An 18,898-nucleotide genomic window follows, 5' to 3' on the forward strand; every position below is an offset into this window, starting at 1 on the left:
TTGTGTTTCCACCTGGATGTTGCTGAGCAGCGGGTTGTGGACGTCGGAGCAACTCTACTCGCCTCCTTCTCCTACGGATGCTGACACATCGCCCATGTCTCCTGTTATAGCAACTGGACTTGCCGCAACGGGCAGATTGGTGCACGGGGCTCCAGCAGATTCGAGCCCTACGTCTCCTGTCATCTTGACCCGTTATCATCAGGGACACTTCCGTCCGTATGGGAAGCCTCCTCCTTGAGACTTTACGGCCAGTCAAACAACACTTATGGGCGTTAGCAATCTACAGGCTAACCCCATCAAGACCAGTGCAAAAAATTCAAAGGGGGGAAAAGTGTTGTGACCTGCCGAACTTTCAAAGTGCCGCCATGCAGTTAAGCGCGTCCTCTACATGCGGCGCTGTCTGCCAGCCATGCAGCACCAGCGCCACCTAAGCAGCCAGCGGTTGCTGGACTTGGACTCAGTTATGATTTAACTGTTAAAGTGTACACACGTCTTACTCTATTTGCTTGATCTGTGACTTTCATGTATTGCGTCATCTTTGAAATATGTGTGTTCAACTTGACGTTCTAACATTAGTATGCTAAAATTTGTTGATTATACATAAATAATATTGGCGCTAAGTATGTCATCAAATGCGCGCGTACACGCGTACACACATACACACACACACACACACACACACACACACACACACACACACACACACACACACAATGGACAGATTACGGTGGTGTGTGTGTGTGTGTGTGTGTGTGTGTGTGTGTGTGTGTGTGTGTGTGTGTGTGTGTGTCTCAATTGTAAATGTGTTTGCCTGCCACTCAATGCTTCCGCTATGTGATGCGTCGCAGTCTAGCCTAGTTCATTGCTATTCCATCCCAGATGTTCCATTGTTTGAAAATTTAATAACATTTAATTGTAAATAGAGTTTATAACAGCCACTTTACTATGTTAATGAATAGTTTGACTTTTAAACCCTCTTATCTCTCTCTTTTATGATTAAAATTACGAAACTCTACAAATTACCAGTATAAACATGGACAACTTAAGACAATATAGATTATAAAAAGTCATTTATCCATGTTTGCCTTTTCTTCTCAACACCAACAATAGTTGGTGCCTGTCAATGACAAAACTGCCTATACTGGCTTATACCAGGAGCTAGTCAAGAAATGCAAGAAGTGCAATGTTTCCTATTTCTATAAGGGATCCAATTTCACAATATAGCCAAATCAGACCTATAAGAAAACTTCAGCAATGTCAGGAGATGAGAACAGAAGACAACAGAATATAGCATATTAGAAGCCAAAATGTTTTATGGTAACCGACAAAGGCCATGAAAGTAAAATTTTACATACCTCTCAACTTCTTTTTCTTGGCCACCAAATGCCATTACAGTTCTTATAGAACTGAGAACTTCTTCAACAGTTGCACCAGCTGTTCCATATGAATCCAGTTCTTGTGCAGTGAGTGAGCTTTGAACCTAGGATGCATACTCAGTAACAATAAATTTTTTTCTCAAGAAAATCTAACTTTCATCATGAAGTCAAGATATATACAGGGTGGTCCATTGATAGTGGCCGGGCCAAATATCTCACAAAATAAGCATCAAATACTACAAATAATGAAACTTGTCTAGCTTGAAGGGGGAAACCAGATGGTGCTATGGTTGGCCCGCTAGATGGCGCTGCCATAGGTCAAACGGATATCAACTGCGTTTTTTTAAATAGGACCCCCATTTTTTGTTACACATTCGTGTAGTATGTAAAGAAATATGAATGTTTTAGTTGGGCACTGTAATAGTCACAAACGTATAAGTACGTGGTATCATGTAACATTCCTCCACTACAGACTGTATTTGCTTTGTGATACATTACCCGTGTTAAAATGGGCCATTTACCAATTACAGAAAAGGTCGATATCGTGTTGATGTATGGCAATTGTGATCAAAATGCCCAACGGGCGTGTGCTATGTATGCTGCTCGGTATCCTGGATGACATCATCCAAGTGTCCAGTAGGTGTTTTAGCTGCTGTCGCGGCTAATCCACACATCAGTAGCAGACAAATTGTGTGAGAATCAGGAATCTCCAAAACGATGGTGTTGAGAATGCTACATCAACATCGATTGCACCCCCATCGTATTTCTATGCACCAGGAATTGCATGGCGATGACTTTGAATGTTGTGTACAGTTCTACCACTGGGCACAAGAGAAATTATGGGTTGATGATGGATTTTTTGCATGTGTTCTATTTAGCAACGGAGCATCACTCACCAAGAGCGGTAATGTAAACCGGCATAATATGCACTATTGTGCAACGGAAAATCCGTGATGGCTGCAACAAGTGGAACATCAGCAACCTTGGCAGGTTAATGTATGGTGCAGCGTTATGGGAGGAAGGATAATTGGCCTCATTTTATTGATGGCAATCTATATGGTGCAATGTATGCTGGTTTCCTACGTAATGTTCTGCTGACGTTACTACAAGATGTTTCACTGCATGACAGAATGGCGACGTACTTCCAACATGATGGATGTCCGGCACACAGCTCGCATGTGGTTGAAGTGGTATTAAAAAGCATATTTCTTTACATACTACACCCATATGCAATAAAAAATGGGGGTTCCTATTTAAAAAAAGACAGTTGATATCCATTTGCCTATGGCAGCGCCATTTAGCGGGCCAACCATAGAGCCATCTGGTTTCCCCCTTCAGGCTAGACAAGTTTTGTTCTTTGTAGTTTTTTCGTTTGACGCTTATTTTGTGAGATATTTGGCATGGTCACGATCAATGGACCACCCTGTATATATACCTCGATCTTTTCCTGCCAAATAAATGACATTCTAAAACATAAAGGTGCAACATGTGAATCATTCTGATATTACATATTTTATTGAACACATACTGAGAATTAAAACAACATTTTGATATTATTAAATTAACATATCCACTAAAATTACTCTTTAATTTTGCAGTCATTGGAAACTTTGCTAGGAACCTCAATTTTTATAAACATGTACCTATCTCATTATCTACAAGCCTAATGCAGATTATAATCCTCTACGCCTTACAATATACATCAAGTAAATAAAAATAATATTAAACATGAAACACTTCCTAATGTTCCCCCCTCCCCCTCCACACACACACACACACACACACACACACACACCACACACACACACACACACACAATGACAGATTATAGTGGTTTTGTGTGTGTGTGTGTGTGTGTGTGTGTGTGTGTAAGAAATTTTCTTGTATGTAGGTAGAGACGTGAGAGGAGTGGAGGTGGGTTGCCTTTTTTTTCTCACGGGGGAGAGGGGAGGGGGCACGGGCCTCGACGGTAATTATAGGACAGAATCTGGGAGGAGATGATAGTGGTTATATGAGTACATTTAATGTTATATTAAGTGGTCAGTCAATTTAAAGAGTGTGTGGTTTGCCAAGTTGGTTTGATCATTTACGAGTTGTTTCTTTTCTGTTACGGTTTTTTGGATGTGGTTTTCTTGTAAGTTGGGAAGGTGATTTGTGTTTTGTTTATCCTTATGATTTCCATATCTGTATTTCTAGCTGTAATTTTATGTTGGTGTTGGTGTAAGATGATATGCAAAAGCTGAATGATTCATCCTATATGTCCTTGCTCTTAACTGTTCTTTGTATCTGGTGTCAAATGTCCTCCTCGTTTGACCTATGTATCTTACTTCACGTGTACTGCATTTCATTTGATACAGACCAGGGAAGTATTTCTGAATTGAGTTGCCGGTTTGGTGTGCTATTTTTATGCCTTGTTTTTTGAAAATATTCAATATTCTGTGTGTGTATTTGTGGTTGTATGTCATTGTGTCCAATCTTTTACTTTCTGTTTCTTTGACACTTTTTGTTGTTTCTTTTCTTGTACTTTGTTGATTTGTTTGTGTGTGATTTTGCCCTTGGGTTGGTGACGGATGGGTGATTGTTCTTCTCTGTTTCTTGTTCAGCTTTGTTACTAAGTTCTCTTTGTATCGATTATTTATGGCTATTTGTATTTTGGTACTCATTTCTTTTTTGTAATTGTCTGTATCTAATGGTACTGTGTTTATATAACTGTGTCTGTTGTTGTCAGTTTTTGGTCAATGTCAAATATGTGTTGGTTGTTTTAAATCCTTATGGTGATTTCCAAGAAATTTAACTGTCTATTTTGCTCTTTCTCTATTGTAAGATGTATCTTTTCATGAACAAAATTTATGTCTGTATGTAACTGGTCAATTTTATTGTTTGGTTCATCTAGCAGGCACAGGATGTCATCCATATATCTAATTCAGTATAGGATGTTGTACCCATATGGCACTATTTTGTCAAATATAATCTGTTCTACACAGTTCATAATTTGCGGTGGTTCCAGCCAATGGGGATGCCACTAGTAACCCTTCACTATGTAAATAGAATTCATTATTGAACTGAAAATAGTCCTGTTCTGTTATTAGCTCTAGAGGCCTGACTGTTTCTATGATGTATTCATTTGGAAGTGCACTGTGTGTCTTATACCTTTGTTCTACAATGTTTATTGTTTCAGTTATTGGTATACTGGAATATATATTCTCTACATCAAATGACAGGAGGGTGGCCGTGTCTGGAACTTTCATGTCTTTCATGTAGTGAATCAATTCTGTGGTGTTTCTTATGGTCCTGTCCTCTAGTAATTTGTAGTTTTCTGGTAAGTTTTTCAACATGCATCGCGTTACTATTTTGCAGCTGTGACTTATTAAACTGATAGTTCGGTAATTTTCACATCTGTCAACACCTGCTTTCTTTGGGATTGGAATTATTATATTCTTCTTGAAGTCTGAGGGTATTTCACCTGTCTCATACATCTTGCTCACCAGATGGTAGAGTTTTGTCACGACTGGCTCTCCCAAGGCCGTCAGTAGTTCCAATGGAATGTTGTCTACTCCTGGGGCCTTGTTTCAACTCAGGTCTTTCAGTGGTCTGTCAAACCCTTCACCCAGTATCGTATCTCCCATTTCATCTTCATCTACATCCTCTTCCATTTCCATAATATTGTCCTCAACTACATCAGCCTTGTATAGACCCTCTATATACTCCTTCCACCTTTCTGCTTTCCCTTCTATGCTTAAAACTGGGTTTCCATCTGAGCTCTTGATATTCACACAAGTGGTTCTCTTTTCTCCAAAGGTCTCTTTTATTTTCCTGTAGGCAGTATCTATCTTACCCCTAGTGAGATAAGCCTCTACATCCTTACATTTGTCCTTTAGCCATCCCTGTTTAGCCATTTTGCACTTCCTGTCGATCACATTTTTAAGGCGTTTGTATTCCTTTTTGCCCGCTTCACTTACAGCATTTTTGTATTTCCTCCTTTCATCAATTAAATTCAATATTTCTTCTGTTACCCAAGGATTTCTACTAGTCCCCATCTTTTTACCTACTTGATCCTCTGCTGCCTTCACTACTTCATCCCTCAGAGTTACCCATTCTTCTTCTACTGTATTTCTTTCCCCCATTCGTGTCAATTGTTCCCTTATGCTCTCCCTGAAACTGTGTACAACCTCTGGTTCTTTCAGTTTATCCAGGTCCCATCTTCTTAAATCCCCACCTTTTTGCAGTTTCTTCAGTTTTAATCTACAGTTCATAACCAATAGATTGTGGTCAGAGTTCACATCTGCCATTGGAAATGCCTTACAATTTAAAACCTGGTTCCTAAATCTCTGTCTTACCATTATATAATCTATCTGATATCTTCTAGTATCTCCAGGATTCTTCCATGTATACAACCTTCTTTTATGATTCTTGAGCCAAGTGTTAGCTATGATTAAGTTATGCTCTGTGCAAAATTCTACCAGACGGCTTCCTCTTTCATTTCTCTCCCCCAATCCACATTCACCCACTATGTTCCCTTCTCTCCCTTTTCCTACTCTGGAATTCCAGTCACCCATGACTATTAAATTTTCATCTCCCTTCACTACCTGAATAATTTCTTTTATCTCATCATACATTTCATCAATTTCTTCATCAACTGCAGAGCTAGTTGGCATATAAACTTGTACTACTGTAGTAGGCATAGGCTTTGTGTCTATCTTGGCCACAATAATGCGTTCACTTTGCTGTTGGTAGTAGCTTACCCGCACTCCTATTTTCCTATTCATTATTAAACCTACTCCTGCATCACCCCTATTTGATTTTGTATTTATAACTCCGTATTCACCTGACCAGAAGTCTTGTTCCTCCTGCCACCGAACTTAACTAATTCCCACTATATCTAACTTTAATCTATTCATTTCCCTTTTTAAATTTTCTAACCTACCTGCCCTATTAAGTGATCTGACATTCCACGCTCCAATCCATAGAACGCCAGTTTTCTTTCTCCTGATAACAACGTCCTCCCGAGTAGTCCCCGCTCGGAGATCTGAATGGGGGACTATTTTACCTCCGGAATATTTTACCCAAGAGGACGCCATCATCATTTAACGATACAGTAAAGCTGCATGCCCTCGGGAAAAATTACGGCTGTAGTTTCCCCTTGCTTTCAGCCGTTCGCAGTACCAGCACAGCAAGGCTGTTTTGGTTAGTGTTGCAAGGCCAGATCAGCCAATCATCCAGACTGTTGCCCCTGCAACTACTGAAAAGGCTGCTGCCCCTCTTGAGGAACCACACGTTTGTCTGGCCTCTCAACAGATACCCCTCCCTTGTGGTTGCACTTACGGTACGGCCATCTGTATCGCTGAGGCACGCAAGCCTCCCCACCAATGGCAAGGTCCATGGTTCATGGGGGTAGCAATAAACATTATAGAACAAACGTTATAGAACAAACAATAAACATTATAGAACAAAATTTTAAAACACACAGTACACTTCCACATGAATACATCAGAGAAACAGTCTGGCTTCTAGAGCTAATAACAGATCAGAACTATTTTCAGTTCAATAATGAATTCTATTTATGTAGTGAAGGATTACTAACAACATATCCAATGTCTGGAACCACTTGCAAACATTTATGAAGCATGTAGAACACATTATATTTAAAAAAATAATGCCAAATAGGTACAACATTCTGTACTGGATTAGGTATATGGATGACATCTTGTGCCTGATACATGAAGCAAACAATAAAATTAACCAGTTAAACACAGACATAAATTCTGTTCATGTAAAGATACATCTTACAATAGAGAAAGAGCAAAATAGACAGTTAAATTTCTTGGACATCACCATAAAGATTCAAAAACAACCAACACACATTTGCCATATACCAAAAACTGACAACAACAGACACATTATATGAACACAGTACCATTAGATACAGATAATTACAAAAACGAAATGAATACCAAAATACAAATAGTCACAAACAATCGATTCAAAGAGAACTTAGTAACAAAGCTGAACAAGAATATCAAGGAACAGAAAAGAACAATCACCCAGCTGTCACCAACACAAGGACAAAATCACACACAAACAAATCAACATAGTACAAGAAAAGAAACAACAAAAAGTGTCAAAGAAACAATGATATACAACCTCAAATATACACACAGAATATCCAAAATTTTCAAAAAACAAGGTATAAAAATAGCGCACCAAACCAGCAACTCAATTCAGGAATATACCAAAAGAAAGGCAATACATGTGAAGTAAGATACATAGGAAGGGTGCTGGTGAAATAGTGTTTAACAACTTCCTGGAAATACTCGTAGAGTTATGGTACTCCTGCTCACCATTAATCAAAAGTAGCCTTAAGCATAAACAGAAAAACAAACAGTTAAATTGGTATACAGATGAGCTAGCTCTCACTAGGGAGGAGATTCTCAGACTGTACAGAATATATAAAAATTCTTGCAAACAAGGACCTGAGCTACATAATACTTCTTATAGAGCTTATTTAAAATGTAAAAAAATCTACAAAGACAAACTGTCCTTGGCCAAAAAACAAGCATGTGAACATTACATTGAAAGTGCTCCCAATAAATGTAAAGCAGCATGGGATATCATCAACCAATATAATTCACAAACCCATACACAAGATGCAATGCTGGTCCCATAGGAAATAAATAATTACTTCCTAACCTCATTGAGTGAGCTGAAAAACAAAATCAAACAAAATGGCACTTGTGCGCTAGATCATCTTGGTGCTGTGCCCCATAGGATATATACATTCCACTGGAATGTTGTCACCCCAGAGGATATTGTAAAAGTGTGGCAAGGTTCACCAACTCCAAAAGTATGGACTGTTATTGGTTTTCTAATTATGTAATGAAAAAAATAATACACCTTATATGTCAACCTCTTTCTTTCATTTTTAATATGTGTTTAGAATCTGGAGTTTTCCCAGATGCACTCAAAACTGCTAAAGTGATACCAGTCTTTAAAAAGGGAGATAAGCATCTGCCCCAAAACTATCGACCAGTTTCTATTGTCCCAATTTTCTCTAAAGTTTTTGAATATGTAATGTACAGTCAACTAAATAACTATTTTGATAAGCATGATCTCCTCTCCAACAGACAGTTTGCATATCAGCATAATAAAAATTCCACTACTGCTGTCACTGAAGTTGTTAACCAGGTGTTAACTGCATTCGAAAATAAGGATCTAGTATCAGTCGTACTTTGTGATCTTAGCAAAGCCTTTGACTGCATACCATCTAACACCCTACTTGCAAAACTGGAATTTTATGGCATACACAAACCATCTTTGGATGTAATCGAATCATACTTAAGTAACAGGAGACAGTTTGCATCAATTAAAAATAGATGCTCCTCACTGAAGGAAGTTCAGACTGGAGTGCCTCAAGGCTCAGTCCTAGGTCCTTTTCTGTTCATCATTGCAATTAATGACTTACCTTACCATGTAGGAGCAAATTCAATTGTGTGTTATGCAGATGATACAACATTGCTCAATACACACCATGACACAACAGAACTGCATCAGGTAACACAGGAAAAACTAGAACTTGTAATGGCTTGGTTTTCTTCTAATGAACTCCTGTTTAATCCTGATAAAACACAACTAATTCTGGGTTTAACTACAGCTGTTGAAAGCAAATCAATAAAATTGTTAGGATTCCACATTGATTCAAAATTAAACTGGGAGGAACACATTAGCCATATCTGTAAGAGAATAGCAAGAGTGTGTTATCTCATCTGGAGACTGGCAGATGTAGTCACTGATGAGTATCTAAAGGTGGTATATTTTGGCCTCTTTCAGTCACACAGTTCCTGTGGCATATTGTTATGGGGACATTCTTGCTTTGTCAGTGAAATTCTGAAAATTCAAAAAAAAGTAATCAGAATAATGAGCAAAGGTAAGCCCAAGGAACACGGCCGCCCCCTCTTTATCAAGCACATGATATTAACTGTTGTGAATCTATACATCTACACAGCACTGCTTTATGTCAAAAGCAACTTAAATGAGTTCGAGACCAGAGAGAACATACATCCCCACAACACCAGAGGCAAACTGGACTTCGACATACCAAGACACAGACTCACAAAGACTGCAAACGCACACAAAATAATGAGTTTAAAACTCTTCAATAAACTTCCAGCATGTGCTTGGTCACTGACCAGTAATATTTTCAAACTTAAGGTTTATGACTGGTTACTCAAACACCCATTTTATAAGATAACAGAATATTTTGAAATAATCATTGACATTAGTATATAAGAATATTCCTAAAAGAAAAGGAATTAAATTGTAAAAACTCTACTGTAAAGTTACTGTTAACTGCATATTTAATGCTCAGACCTATTCTGCTGTAAGTGGTCAATGGTGAATAAACTGAATACTGAATACTGAATAGGTCAAACGAGTAGGACATTTGACACTAGATATAAAGAACAGTTAAGAGCAAGGACATATGAGACAAATCATTCAACTTTTGCTGAGCATCTTACACCAACACCAACATAAAATTACAGCCAGAAATACAGATATGGAAATCATAAGGATAAGCAAAACAAAAAACAACTCCCCACCTTACAAGCAACCACATCCAAAAATCCATAACAGAAAAGAAACAACGATTGTAAATCACGGCCTGGAGAGTTATGTGCCTAGTGAGTAAGTAAAGGATGGAAAAAAATCCACCACGGTTTAATGACAATATTCGGAAGATGCTGAGATAGCAGAGGCTGTTGGCTCTTGGTTCAAAAGAGAATGGACAAATTATGACAAGTGAAGTTTAGTACAGATTCATGCATCTGTGAAAAGATCTGTGCACGAAGCACACAACAACTACCAACATGCCTTAGCAAAAGTTCTGGCAGAGAACTTGACAAAATTATGGTCTTATGTAAAATCAGTAAGCGGTGCTAAGGCTTCCATTCAGTCCCTTGTAGACCAGTCTGGCATGTCAGTTGAAAATAGCGAAACGGGAGATGAAGTTTTAAATTTCACCTACAATAAATTGTTCATGTGAGAGAATCGTCTGACCATTGGACAGACTCTTTTATGGATGACATCATTATAAGCATTCCTGGTGTAGAGAAACAACTGAAAGATTTTAAAGCAAATAAATCATCAGGTCCAGATGGAATCGCAGTTTGGTTTTTCAGAGAGTACTCTATACCATTGGACTTTTACCTATCCTGAATTTATCATGAGTCTCTCGTCCAGCACAAAGGTCCAAGTGACTGGATAAAAGCACACGTGACTCCAATGTATAAGATGGGTAAAAGAATGGAGCCACAAAATTACAGACCAATATCCCTAACTTTGGTTTGCTGCAGAATCCTTGTATGTATTCTCAGTTTGAATGTATTAAACTTACTTGAGACTGAGAAGCTTATGTTCATGAATCAGCATGGCTTTAGAAAGCATTATTCATGAGAAATTGCTCTTTTCTCACATGATATACTGCAAATTACAGATGACGGGCAACAGGCAGATTCAATATTTCTGGATTTCTGGAAAGCATTTGACACGGTGCCCCATTACTGGCTGTTAACAAAGGTACAAGTTTATGGAATAATTTCACACATATCAGTGGCTCAAAGATTTCTTAAGTAAGAACACAGAATGTTGTTCTCGAGAGCGAATGTTCATTGGAAACAAGAGTGTCATAAGGAATGCCCGAGAGAAGTGTGATATGACCACGGTTAATCTCTATATACATAAATGATTTGGCAGCTGGGGTGAGCAGCAATCTGCATTTGTTTGCTGAATATGCTGTGGTGTAATGTAAGGTGTCAAAGTTAAGTGACTGTAGGGAGATACGAATTAGACAAAATTTGTAGTTGGTGCGATGAGTGGCTCCAAATATGGAAAAATTTAAGTTAATGCAGATGAGTGCATGGGACAAACCTATAATGTTTGGATACAGTATTACTCTTGGCCTGCTTGAGCAGTCAAGTCATTCAAATTATCTCAGCATAATGTTGCAAAGTAATATGAAATGGAATGAGCATATGAGAACTCTGGTAGGAAGGTAAATGGTTGCTTTTGGTTAATTGGGAGAATTTTAGGAAAGCAAGGTTCACCTGTAAAGGAGACCACATAGAGGATGCTGGTGTGATGTATTCTTGAGTGCTGCTTGAATGTTTGGTAACCTTACCACATAGAGGGAGGACATCGAAGCAGTTCAGATGCAGGCTACTAGATTTGTTACCGGTATGTTCGAACAATACTTAAGTTTTATGGAGATGCTTCGGGAACTCCAATGGGAATCCCTGGAGGGAAGGCAACATTCTTTTCGAGAAACACTATTGAGAAAATTTAGAGAACTGGCATTTGTAGCTGACTGCCACATGATTCTACTGCCACCAACCTGCATTGCGTGTAAAGACTAAGAAAGTGAGATATGAGAGATTAGGGCTCATACAGAAGCATATAGTCAGTCACTTTTCCCTCTCTTTATTTGTGAGTGGAACATGAAAGGAAATGACTAGTAGAGGTACAGGGTACCCCCACCACACACTATCAATATAGATGTAGATGTGTCCGACTTACCTGGGCCATATTAGAAGAATACCAGTACTTTTGGGTCACCACTAATAATAACCATTTGGGAGAGGGGGGGAGGGGTATAGGATGGACCAATGAGAGAATAGCATTGTTGTGACAGTGCCACGAGATTTAAAAGTGCCGCTACGTCAGTACGCAAACACGGCGATAGAGGCGCTCCGCAGCTCGGCTGAGCGCGGGAGCACCACCTAGCTATGAACGGCGCTGGCCGCATGTCACGGCACAGCAGTTGAGTGTCAGCTACGGAGTTGGTAGCACGAAACCCACTATTGTTTCTACGTTTGTGTATCCACGCAGTTTATTAGTGCATTAAAGGTTATAACATTTTGGCGACGAGGTCGGATATTTTTTTTCCAGCGTTGGAGTATTGCGCGTTCGTGTCTGGGCAGACATGGAACAGCTTATGCAAGCGCTCATTGAACAACAAACCCAGTTGACGGCTGCTATTCAGGCACAACAAACACGGCTGACGGCTGCTATTCAGGCGTTGTCGACGTCGCTTACTCATCGTCTGTCGTCCTCTTCTCCGCCTCCGTTCCCTCCTTACGACGAGGCCGCTGAGGACTGGGAGGATTATGAGAAGCGTTTGCGGCAACACTTCTTGGCTTTCGGCGTTGTCGACGCCCCGATGTGTAAGTCGTTATTTCTATCTTGGATCTCCCCACGGATCTATCAGCTGCTATCTCAGTTAGCCCCTCTGCAGGAACCTGCCTCTCTGTCCTTCCAAGAAATGTGTGACTTATTGTCTAACTATTACTGAAAAAACACCCACGTCGTTGCCGCCCGCGTGGCGTTCTACCGGTGTCGTAAACAGCCCATCAATCTTACCGGGCTTGGGCGGCGGAACTACATGGTCTGAGTAGGAAATGTCAGTTTGTCACGGACACTCATCATGAGTCTTATGCTGATTCAATGGTTAGGGATGCTATTCTACGGCTTGCTCCTGATAAAGAAGTTCGGCAACGTGCCCTACAACTGCCAAACCCATCGTTGTCGGAAGTTCTAAGCATCGCAATCCTTTGAAGTGTCTCACGCTGCTGGCGCGCAAATAGACGCGTGGTGTGATGTGGGCACTGTACAGTCAACTTTCGACACGGACAATTTGCCTGTTTCCCAGGAGGACGATGATGTGGCGGCGGTTCACTCGCGAAAACAACGTCGCGTTGGGCCGCAACGCTCGCAGCGAAAACAGCAACCACAGAAACAGGTTCGTTCCGCCCTTCCTTCTTGTCCATGTTGTTTCGTACAGCATGACAGGGCCGCGTGCCCAAAACGTTGGGCCACGTGTAATTCATGTAGGAAAAAAGGCCACATTGCTTCTGTGTGTCAGTCCCCTCACGTTCCTGTCGCCGATGACGAGGCATCGGACATGGATGTTAACTGTGTGCTTTCTCAAACAAATAAGTTGTTTGTTACTGTTCGTGTTCTGGATAAAGACGTTCGCATGCAAGTGGACACTGGCTCTGCAGTAACTCTCATTAATTCTCGCACGTATTTGGAGTTGGGCTCCCCTCCCTTGTCTCCAGTTACGCGGAATCTGAGAACTTATAATAAACAGAAAATTCCTATCGTTGGCCAGTTTGATGCTTCCACTGCTTACAAGTCTGTTGTTCGGCCCCTCACGTTTTATGTGGTGGATCATGCGGGCACTGAAAATCTGTTCGGTTATGATGCTTTCCAGTTGTTTGGGTTCTCCATTGATGATGATGTGCACCTCATATCTGAGGATATTCCGTATCAACAGCTGGATGGGTTGTGTTCTGAATTCTCGTCCGTGTTCTCTGCTGGTCTGGGTCGTGCGAAGGATTTTGAAGCCCACATTACTCTTAAACCTACAGCTCGCCCTAAGTTTTTCCGGGCACGCCCTATTCCGATGGCGCTGCGTGCACCTGTCAAGGCTGAGATAGACAGGCTGACAGCTTCAGGGATTCTCCTTCCTGTTACCTCCAACGAATGGGCATCGCCAATCGTGGTGGTTTCTAAACCCAACGGGAGTCTGCGATTGTGTGGCGATTTTAAAGCCACTGTCAACGCTCAGAGCCTCATTGACACTTATTCTCTTCCCCGTCCTGAGGAGTTATTTACCAAGCTCGCTGGGGGCCAGTTCTTTTCCAAACTTGACTTATCGGAGGCGTACCATCAGTTGCCGTTGGATGCGTCTTCCAAGGAATTTCTCGTCATCAACACTCCTTGTGGGTTGTATCAGTACCAGCGGTTACCATTTGGTGTCGCTAGCGCACCGGCCATTTTTCAGCGGTTTTTGGAACAGCTCACGGCTTCCGTTCCTGGCTGCGTCAACTACCTGGATGACATTGTTGTCACGGGGGCCTCCACTGAGGAGCACCTTCGCAATTTGCGTTCATTATTTCGGGTTCTGCATTCGGCTGGGTTGAAGTGCAATCTGGACAAGTCACAGTTCTTCCAACCCTCCATTGTGTATCTTGGTTTCCACCTGTCCCGTGAAGGTATACGTCCTCTACGTCAGCACGTTGCGGCCAGCACCGCTCTCCCCCGGCCGTCTACGGTCAAAGAACTTCAGGCGTTTCTAGGCAAGATTGCTTATTATCACAAATTCATTCCATCCGCGGCGGCAGTGGCTCATCCTCTGCATCTGCTGTTACGCAAAAACGTTCCTTTCTGTTGGTCCGACGAGTGTGAGCAGGCTTTTGTTCGCCTGAAGGCTCATTTGCAGTCGGCGCCTTGTCTTGCCACTTTCCGTCCGGGTCAGCACTTGGTTCTGGCGACTGACGCGTCACAGTATGGCCTAGGGGCTGTTCTCGCCCATCAGTATGAGGATGGGTCGGAACGACCCATCGCCTATGCTTCAAAGACCCTCAACGATGCCCAACGGCGTTACTCTCAAATCGAAAAGGAGGCGCTCGCTATCATTTATGCGCTAAAAAAGTTCAGCGTTTTTTGTATGGTTCTAAGTTTCACCTCATCACCGACCACAAGCCGCTGGTCTCTCTGTTCAGCCCTTCGGCGTCGCTTCCGGATAAGGCGGCTCACCGCCTGCAACGTTGGGCCTTATACTTGTCTCGTTTTCACTATGAGATTCACTATCGCCCCACGGCCCAGCACGCCAACGCTGACGCGTTGTCGCGTTTGCCGATGGGCCCCGACCCAGTTTTCGATCAAGATGAACTACTCTGTTTCCACATTGATGAGGAAGAACGTCGTGCGGTTGAGGGTTTTCCGCTTACTGGTTCGCAGGTCGCGTCGGCTACTGCGCGGGACCCGGTCCTGCGTCAGGTGATCGGTTTTGTTCAACGGGGTTGGCCGGACAGGACCAAGGGCCGGGCATCGGATCCCCTTCGCAACTACCATGCCTTGCGCCTTCGTCTGTCTGTTCATGAGGGTGTTGTTCTTCTGGCCACGGATGGCGCATCTCCACGGGTCGTGGTGCCAGCTTCTCTTCGCAAAGATGTTCTCAAACTATTGCATGAAGGCCATTGGGGGATTTCTCGGACTAAGTCCCTGACCCGCCGGCATGTTTATTGGCCCGGTATCGATTCGGACATTTCCCATATGGTCGCTGCGTGTGGTCAGTGTGCTCAACAACTGGCTGCACCCCGTACAATGCCCTCTCCGTGGCCTGATCCGGCGCAGCCATGGGAACGGGTGCACACTGACTTTGCCGGCCCCTTCCTAGGCACTTATTGGCTCCTGTTGATTGACGCCTTCTCGAAGTTTCCGTTTGTGGTTCGATGTCCGTCGCCCACCACTGCGGCGACGACGCTGGCTTTGTCCAAAATCTTTGCGCTAGAAGGTCTTCCCTCCACGATTGTCATGGACAACGGCCCTCAGCTCTCTTCGCAGGCCTACCGTGATTTTTGTACTGGACAAGGGATTCATCATGTTCCAGCACCGCCCTTCCATCCCCAATCGAATGGGGAGGTCGAGCGCCTTGTCCGCACTTTCAAAAGCCAGATGAAAAAATTCCTTACTGATTTTTCTACCGATGACGCTCTGTTGCAACTTCTGAGTTCTTATCGCTTCACGCCTCTGGGTGATCGCAGCCCTGCTGAACTCTTGCATGGCCGCCAACCGCGCACTCTACTGCACCTGCTTCACCCTGTCAGGCCTAGTCCTGTGTCCCCTAGTGCGGGAAAATACTCGGTAGGCGCCAACGTGTGGGCACGAGGGTATGGATCTCGCCCTAAATGGATTCCAGGGGTGGTCAAGGCTCTTCGCGGCCGCCGGCTTTGTGAAATACGTACGGACGACGGCACGGTTGTTCGTCATTACGACCAGATGCGCCCACGAGTGGTGGCCACGCCGGTGCCACCGCCCCTTCTTTCGCCTCCACCAGCCCGAGACGCCAGTCCTGTCACGGCTGCCGGTCTCCCGTGCATGTCACTGCAGCCAACGTCGCTGCCGCTTCTGAGTACGCCGGAACCGGCCCCAGTCGTGACGCCGCCTTCTCCGGGACCCATCTCGCTGGAGCACACCCCCAGGTCCACGACACCTATGGATGCTGCTCCGGAGTTTTCACCCATCATCTCGTCCAGGAGGCACGTTCCATGCACAAGCTTCCGTCCTGGACATTTTCGACCATATTCTCGTGTTTCTCCGCGGGATCTTCTCGGGGTCTCCCAAGAGGCCATGGATGTCTCCGCACTGTCCGTGTCTCCCAGGAAGTGAGTGTCTTTTTGTTTCAAGGGGGGAAAAGTGTTGTGACAGTGCCACGAGATTTAAAAGTGCCGCTACGTCAGTACGCAAACACGGCGATAGAGGCGCTCCGCAGCTCGGCTGAGCGCGGGAGCGCCACCTAGCTATGAACGGCGCCGGCCGCATGTCACGGCACGGCAGTTGAGTGACAGCTACGGAGTTGGTAGCACAAAACCCACTATTGTTCCTACGTTTGTGTATCCACGCAGTTTATTAGTGCATTAAAGGTTATAACAAGCATCATGTGGTTGGAGTCTTTATGTAAACAGAATTTCACAGAAATCTTCTTTTATTGGTCATACAATAGATGCTCACTTCTTGGGCTACAGGTTGGAAACTATTGGTCTACATCGATGTTATCCCATTCAAAATAATCCTGATTAGATATTATACACTTAAGCCACTACTTTTTCCAAGCCTCAAAACACTGCTGGAATTTAATATTTGGGACAACTTTCTGTTCTCTCAGCAATGTGTTTTTAATCTCATCTATGCTTGCAAAATGACAACCCTTCACTTTTGAGAACAGAGAAAAGTCATGTGTGACCATGTTTGTTGAATCATGAAGTTGACCAAACATTCATGGTTATGCAACAAAGTATGAGCAGATTCATTATTGGGATACAAAAACCATGAACTGTTTCATCATAAATGTGGGCACTTTCTTTTTTTAGTGAAAATGACATTGAAATTGTAAGTAGTACTCCTTATTGATCTTATGGCAAGAATTTATGGTGCACTATGTCATTAAAACCTTCACATTTGCCTACACTCATCATGCTTTTTTCGATCTTGGTGATCCAGAATGCTTCCGCTAGGATGACTGGACCTTAGTTTCAGTGCTATATTCATAAACCCACAACTCACCATCTGTTAGGATACATTCCAATAGTTCCGTATTGTTGCTGACTTCATCTACTAAGTCCCGAGCATCTTGCACTCACCACTGTTTTCATTTGAACTGTAACTACCTTGCAACAAATTTTGATGTAAAACACTTCCTACATAAAACATATAAAAAATTTAATGGCATGACCCAAATGATATGCCAAAAACATTTATTTCACTTTTCCACGATTTCATTGGTTGATGATACACCGGGGCATCCAGGGCATCCATTAATATCAGCATGTTCACAGCACTCTTTGAAATGCTTATACCATTCATTCAAATCCTGGTTTTACCCCTAGCAGATTCATCAAAATGAATATTTCACATTTCAAAAACTTTTCTGCACTTTATTCCTTCCTTGTAGCAAATTGTAATACAAATTCTATGATAGACTTTTTATACAAAATAAATAAACATCAATAGTATTAGGAGATATGTAATCTTTTTTTACAATGAACAATGGACTAAACACTAAGATTGTTTTCAGACATGTTTACAAACACATACTTGTGCTGCCAGGGTACCAAGCTCATATGCATTCTCTCATATCTACAGCTCAGGAACAAGATGTTTTTGATTCCCTTAGTTAAATTTGTTGGATAGTTATAAAAATAGCTGTCCACATGTGCCAAAGCACATGTGTTCAGTATAATTCAGCAGAATTCATGATTGCCATAGTTACTGAATTAACAGAATAATATTATAACTATGTTCCAAATGCTATTTCCATATCATTTCACAGAAAGTTAATATCTGTATTGATTATTTGAATGGAGTGGTAATGTACTAATTGATCAGTCATGGTAAAGATTTTAAGAATTGTAATCACACATATGTTTTATGCTGAACTGTGCACCAAAGGTAGTCAGTCTTACATCTTGTGCCTATAATAATAATAATAATAATAATAATTGATGGGGAATCCAATTCTAACTTTGGCACCAGAGCTGGAAATACTATAAGAAATAGCAATTAATTTTCAATTGTGTTAAAAATCCAGGTAGACCTATGATTCTATTGACAAACACAATGTAGCAAAACCTGAAAAAGACGACCTTAATATAACAGTACAAGCAAACATCCAACAGGCCTTCACTGATATGAAATCCAAAGTGAAAGTCACAGGAAAGATTTCAGGCAACTCTGAGATATGGCAGGCAATAAGCAAGGAGACAGAGATACTTTACTTTTCAACTGTGCATTGCAAAAAGTCACCTGTGTAAAGTACTATGTAATGAAGGGATAAAAATGGGACCAGAATGGGTGGAGGAACACAGCTGATGATCAACTGTCTAGCTTTTGCAGATTATCTCATAGTCTTTTCTGATCCCTCAGCACAGCCATGAAACAAACAGAGGAACTCACAATTCAAACAGAAA

At 42.0% G+C, this 18,898-nt stretch overlaps 1 protein-coding gene across 1 annotated transcript in view; it reads right to left on the reverse strand.

Moving 5' to 3' along the window:
* The window catches only part of LOC126094634 (multidrug resistance protein homolog 49-like), a 437,775-nt gene that overhangs the window by 220,074 nt on the left and 198,803 nt on the right, over positions 1–18,898 (reverse strand). The window contains exon 8 of the mRNA XM_049909121.1: positions 1,356–1,480. Within this exon, the coding sequence (XP_049765078.1) occupies positions 1,356–1,480 (125 nt within the window). The remainder of the gene's footprint in view (positions 1–1,355; positions 1,481–18,898) is intronic.

Source organism: Schistocerca cancellata, chromosome 8 (genome assembly GCF_023864275.1).
Source record: "Schistocerca cancellata isolate TAMUIC-IGC-003103 chromosome 8, iqSchCanc2.1, whole genome shotgun sequence".
In the NCBI taxonomy this organism is placed as follows: Eukaryota; Metazoa; Arthropoda; class Insecta; order Orthoptera; family Acrididae; genus Schistocerca; species Schistocerca cancellata.